Source organism: Sapajus apella, unplaced genomic scaffold (assembly GCF_009761245.1).
Source record: "Sapajus apella isolate SASKATOON/1434 unplaced genomic scaffold, GSC_monkey_1.0 scaffold15, whole genome shotgun sequence".
Classification (NCBI taxonomy): Eukaryota; Metazoa; Chordata; class Mammalia; order Primates; family Cebidae; genus Sapajus; species Sapajus apella.
In genome coordinates, this window is record NW_022436955.1 from 31,295,158 (window position 1) to 31,301,472 (window position 6,315).

Here is a 6,315-nt window from a genome sequence, read left to right on the forward strand (position 1 = left end):
ATTAAAGGGTTAGTAATATGAAATCATGAATTTAAAAATATTTCCCTTTCAACCCAGTGAAGTTGTTACCGTTGCCGTTGGTCAGCTTTTTTTCCATCTTTGGCCGGAAGCCTCTTCACCTTGGCCCCCAAGTCCTTTAGATAGAATCCTGACTTTGATGGCGTCCTTATGTCTGGTCTAACAGGGTGTTCTAGGCTCATCTTGCATATTTCTTTTCTCAGGTCTGGAATGAGCCATTTTTCCAGGAAGCCTTGGTTTCTTCTGGTGAGAAATGTTATTTGAAAGCCGTAGTCTGGGCTCTAGGGATGCATTGCTGTTGTGCAGATCACTGTTTCCCTGCCTTTGTGGTAGTCAGAGCCGGAGTGGTATATATAAACACACACACACACACACACACACACACACACACACACACGAGTTCATATTTTCCTCTTTCTGTCTTTCTTGTCTTGCTTTTTCTTTCTTTCTTGATGGATTTTTGCTTTTGTTGCACAGGCTGGAGTGCAATGGTGCGATCTTGGCTCACCGCAACCTCCACCTCCCAGGCTCAAGTGATCCTCTGCCTCAGCCTCCCGAGTAGCTGGGATTACAGGCATGTGGCACCACGCCTGGCTAATTTTTTATTTTTAGTAGAGACGAGGTTTCTCTGTATTGGCCAGGCTCGTCTCGAGCTCCTGACTTCTGATGATCTGTCTGCCTCGGCCTCCCCAAGTGCTGGGATTACAGGCGTGAGCCACCACACCCAGCTGAGTTTATATCTTCAATTCAAATCCGTGACTTCAAGGTGTTTGCTTGACTTCCTCTGTCTGCTTTTCCTTGTTGACAAGGACATCGGGGGTGACAGAATTGCACACAAGGCAAGGCATTCTCAGAAAGAACTCTACTGGCCGTGCGCAGTGGCTCACGCCTGTAATCCCAGCACTTGGGGAGGCCAAGGAGGGTGGATCTCTTGAGGTCAGGAATTTGAAACCAGTCTAGCCAACATAGTGAAACCCTGTCTCTACTAAAATACAAAATTAGCTGGCCATGCTGGTGGGCACCTGTAATCACAGCTCCTCGGAGACTGAGGCTGGAGAGTCGCTGGAACCGGGGAGGTGGAGGTTGCAGTGAGCCGAGAGCATCGCCACTCCTCTACAGCCTGGGCAACAGAGTGAGAGGTCGTCTTAAAAGGAAACAAAACACACACAAAACCTCTGCTCCTCCCTGTGGCGGCTGAATGAACATTGTAACATTTGTTGTTTGTTCATTCCTGGAAATGGTTTGGAAAGAACCCTGCCGCTCCGACTCCTTACTGCTGCTGAGCATTGTAGCATGTCTTTTTGTTTTTGAAAGATCTAACATTTGTTTTTCATATGTACTCACAGTTCCTCCCAGTTTCACGCGTTGACATTGTGTCTGCGTTCAGAGCGTTGCCTTGCATACTGCTCCTTCTCTCCTCCTGAGTCTCAGTCTTGCGTGGAGATAAAGCACTCCTCACCAGCCGCTCTTGCTCTTCCCGATGTGGTTTGGTTTTCTGAAGCTTGTTTGTTGCCAGTGGCTTCAGGCGGGGATTTTGGGAATACCGTTGTTCCCTGAGGACTGGATGTTGAAGAAAGCCTACTGCCTTTATACTTGAAAGTAACTTTGTTTGGATATAAAATTCTTGGCTCACATTTCTTTCCTTGTGTATCTTAAATATGTTTATCTCTGTTTGTATGTATATATTTTAGAGATGGGGTTTCATCATGTTGGGTCAGGGTGGTCTCGAACTCCTGACCTCGTGATCCGCCCGCCTCGGCCTCCCAAACTGCTGGGATGACTGGCGTGAGCCACTGTGCCCTGCCAAGTCACCTAGACTCTTGCTTGGGTGGCTCAAGGAATTTTTCTTTAGGTAATGTTTTTATTGGGCTGTGTTTTGGTGTTGGTGGTTCTGTTTTTTCTCCCCCTAGGTTGTGGTGTAACCCTTTAATGAGTAGTTTCAAGCACCCTCCCTCTTGCTTTCTGGAGAGTTTTCTTGAATTCCAGTTTTTATTATTCCATTTCATTGCTTTAGTTTTCATCTTTTTTCGAGACAGGGTCTCGCTCTGTTGCCCAGGGTGGAGTGGAGTGAACTCCCAGTCTGCAATGGCTTTCCTGCCTCAGCCTCCTGAGTAGCAGGGACTGCAGGTCTGTGCCGCTGTACCTAGTTAATTTTTAAAATATTTTGTAGAGACAGGGTCTTGGTACATTGCCCAAGCCGATCTTGAACTACCGACCTCAAGCGATCCTCCTGCCTCAGCCTCCCGAAGTATTGGGATTACTGGTGTGAGCCACTGTGCCTGACCAGTTTTCATCTTTAGCGTGACTAGTATACATATGTTAGGTCTTCTTTTCTTGTCTTACGTGCTACTTTTTCTTGAGTTTTTTTCATCTCTTTCTTTTTCTTGAAATTTTTCTCACTTTGTTTTTCTGGAGGCACTGTTGTGTTTATTTGTTCTAAGTTTCTTCTAGTTTAGTCTTAATTCTGAAGTTATTTTTTCTTTTGTTTCTGGTATATTCTCAGTTCTAGGACCTTGTTTCTGAGTTTTTCTAATGCTAGTTTATGGTTAATGGTATGTTATATGTTTAGCATATTTCAGTTTGTTTTGAAATACTGGGATATACCTTTTTTTTTTTTTGACGTTTTCATCCTTTTGGGGATTGTATGTTTCTAGAATGCTTTCATTGTCTGCTGTGATGAAGCTGTTTTGCTTCTTACTCTTTTTAAAACTTATTTTTGTGTGATGTTGGCCTCAGTACTTTTTGTGGCTCATTTTTCTATGACTTTGGCTTTTCTGAGTGTTCAGAAGGGAGGCTTGGTTTAGAATCATTCTCTAAGGGCAGTGTTGCGGGGCTCTTTCCTGTGTGGTTTTTAGGAAGTCTTAAACCTGCAGCAGCTTATTTTCTGATTTCTCTGGGCTCTCTTCTCCCCTCCCACCTTTAATTAGCTTTCATGCTCCTTTGTCTCCAGTTTCCATGCCCGCACATTTTGTGTTCAGTTCCAGGCCATTTCTTTTTAATGTATTTGGCCTAAAAGGGAGCTTTGGACAATGTGTTTTGAGAGGTCGTAGGGTCCAGAACACTCTGGCCTCTGGGTTAGCCCTGCAGGCCCCTGTGTGTGTCTCCTGGTGGGTCCGGCAGCTGCTGCTCTGGCCCGGCTCCTGCTTCCCTCTGCCTCCTCCGTCCTATGCCCGCCTGCCCTGCTGAGCTTGTGGCTTCCAGTGTCCCCATCTGCTCGTATTTAGGGTTCTTGAGGACTATCCTGTCGCCTCGTTCTTTTGTCAGTGTTGGCCTGGAGTTTGGCTTTGCTATGGTTGGAGCTCTGTGTGTCTGTATGGGAGGATTCGGGGAGATGAAACGTCTGTCTCATTCCGTCTTTCCTGAGTGGGACTTTTTAGAGGTTCAGCGCTGGTCCCTCTGAGGTTTTGTGTTTCCCTGTCCAGTTTTGTCATCAGCTCTGTTTTTCGTTAAGGACAGTTACTTGATGTTTTCTCAGTTCATCTAATCTTGTATCAAGTTACAAGGTGCCTTTGCTGTTTTATTGGTCATACATGTGATCACACATTTATGAAAAATATTGCCTTTACTCTATAAAAATAAGATTTAGGACAATGCTTGGCTCCTCCTTCCACACATTGTTATCTCCAAGAAATTCCAGAGCTGTTGCCATTTCAGCGGTGAAATGTAAGTCTGGACAAGGGAGAGGAGGAGCTGCAGAATTTGTAGGATTTCGGGACGTGTGAGGCCTGCTCATTTAATTTGATTCCTATTGGGGCTTATCCATTAGCAGAAGTTGTGAGTAGACTCAGAGTTGAAACCATGTGACCTGAAAATCCCACCTTTCTTTCTGCCGCGGGGGTTGTGATTATGGACAGTAAACGGACCCTTCCTGGTGAAAGGACCTGTGCTGTACAGAGCTGCGCACAGGGTTTCTGCCCTCCAGAAGTGTGTAGTGTAGTTCAGGACAGGCAGTTTATTTCATACTGTTTATGTATCCATAATTAAAGTGTAGTGTGATTAGAAAATATGATGGTCACATTCACTCCTGATTTCTAGGACATGCTATTTTGCAGTACCGTATTTGGACCTGTGTGTTCACAGACCATAGTTTGAGTGATGCTGCCTCATTTTTATTTTGGAAAATAAGTTCTCTTGAGGCCTAATCGGAGTGTCACAGGAGCTTGAGGAAAGCCCCTGACTGAGGGACGGCCCCGCCCTGGCAGCACAGCTGCGGACAGGACAGATGGTTCCCCCTTGGTCGTGGTGTGGGGATGCCGCTCGGGTTCAGGACAGAGCCTGAGAGCAGAAAGAAAGCAGAACAGAGGTTCTGCCACTCCACCTGGCCTGTGGGGTAGCAGCAACGGAGTCTAGATGGAAGGGTGCCCCTGGGAGAGACTGGGGAGGAGGATGGCATATCACCATGGAGACCAGTGATGTGGTGCTGCTTTCTGGGATGTGGTGAGTGTAGCAGGCTGAGGCCCCACGGAGCAGGAAGCAACAGGACGCTTAGTGTAGGCAGTCAGGTCCCACTGGAGACGTGGGCTCAGGGAGGACATGTGCCGGCCAGTGTTGGGAAGGCGACTTTGGAAGGGCATGAGGAATGCACTGGGAACAGAGAGGCCCTGGGCAGCTCGTCCAGTGGTTAAGGAAAGAGGCAGCGGGTGGTGTTTTCAGCGATTTGTTAATTTTCAAAGAAACTAACTTTTTGGTGGTTTGAGGCACCCCGCATGTAAAAATCTGCAGACGTTTACGGCCTCTTGCATCCACCTGTGCGACTCGTGGTTTTCATCATTCCACGCGTCGTGGTGGTTAATGTCCTCTCCTCCTGCTCTGCTTCTGTTCCGTAGGTGACCAGCAGCCGGCCCCGCTGTGAGTTGAACTCTTGCGTGTTGACCGGCCCCTCTCCTGCTCTCTGGATGATGTCGGAACACGACCTGGCGGATGTGGTTCAGATCGCAGTGGAAGACCTGAGCCCTGACCACCCAGGTACAGAGCTGTGGGACAGTAGGTGAAATATTATTCTCTTTATTCTTGAAAAACCAAAAGTTGCTCCATTTTTTTTCTTTTCTTTGAATTAAGCAGAAAACAAAGTAATGCATGCCGTGTATGAAAAATTGGAATCCTGGGCCGGGCGTGGTGGCTCAAGCCTGTAATCCCAGCACTTTGGGAGGCTGAGGCGGGTGGATCACGAGGTCAAGAGATCGAGACCATCCTGGTCAACATGGTGAAACCCTGTCTCTACTAAAAATACAAAAAAAAGTTAGCTGGGCATGGTGGTGCGTGCCTGTAATCCCAGCTACTCAGGAGGCTGAGGCAGGAGAATTGCCTGAACCCAGGAGGCGGAGGTTGCGGTGAGCCGAGATCGCGCCATTGCACTCCAGCCTGGGTAACATGAGTGAAACTCCGTCTCAAAAAAAAAAAAAAAAAGAAAAATTGGAATCCTAGAGATGAGGACACTGTCAGCCCCTCCCTTCCCTCGCCTCTGCAGCCTCAGCGCCCTGTCCCTTCTGGAGGGGGCCCTGCAGCACTTTGTCTCAAGGGCCACCCCTGCTCCCGCTCCTCCGGGGTGTATGTGTGTGTTCTGTACCATCTCCCCTGCCCTGTCCCTGTGTGCAGCGTCATGGAGCCTTAAAATATTGTGTGTGTGATCCCGTGTGCAGCGTCATGGAGCCTTATCGTATTGTATGTGATCCCCTGTGTGCAGCGTTCTGGAGCCTTACCGTGTTGTGTGTGTGCGATCCCATGTGCAGCGTTCTGGAGCCTTACCGTGTTGTGTGTGTGTGATCCCGTGTGCAGCATTGTGGAGCCTTACCGTGTTGTGTGTGTGTGATCCCGTGTGCAGCAGCGTGGAACCTTACCGTGTTCTGTGTGTGTGATCCCGTGTGCAGCAGCGTGGAACCTTACCGTGTTGTGTGTGTGTGATCCCGTGTGCAGCATTCTGGAGCTTTACTGTGTTGTGTGTGATCCCGTGTGCAGCATTGTGGAACCTTACCGTGTTGTGTGTGTGTGATCCCGTGTGCAGCAGCATGGAACCTTACCGTGTTGTATGTGATCCCCTGTGTGCAGTGTTCTGGAGCCTGACCGTGTTGTGTATGTGAGGTCCTGTGTGCAGCATTCTGGAGCCTTATCGTGTTGTATGTGATCCCCTGTGTGCAGCGTTCTGGAACCTTACCGTGTTGTGTGTGTGAGGTCCCGTGTGCAGCATTCTGGAACCTTACCGTGTTGTGTGTGATCCCCTTTGTGCAGCATTCTGGAGCCTTACTGTGTTGTATGTGTGTGTGATCCCGTGCGCAGTGTTCTGGAGCCTTACCGTGTTGT

The 6,315-nt window shown here is 48.3% G+C and overlaps 1 protein-coding gene across 14 annotated transcripts in view; it reads left to right on the forward strand.

The window, feature by feature from the left end:
* BANP (BTG3 associated nuclear protein) overlaps positions 1-6,315 on the forward strand; it is a 122,591-nt gene that overhangs the window by 19,127 nt on the left and 97,149 nt on the right. For 8 of the 14 annotated variants that reach the window (XM_032284651.1, XM_032284643.1, XM_032284642.1 and 5 more), the window contains exon 2: positions 4,845-5,001. In XM_032284651.1, coding sequence (XP_032140542.1) covers positions 4,914-5,001 — 88 coding nt within the window. In that variant the 5' untranslated portion in view covers positions 4,845-4,913. Of the gene's footprint in view, positions 1-2,554; positions 3,682-4,844; positions 5,006-6,315 lie in introns of those variants that run through there. The other 6 variants (XM_032284649.1, XM_032284653.1, XM_032284652.1 and 3 more) reach the window with 3 other exon arrangements.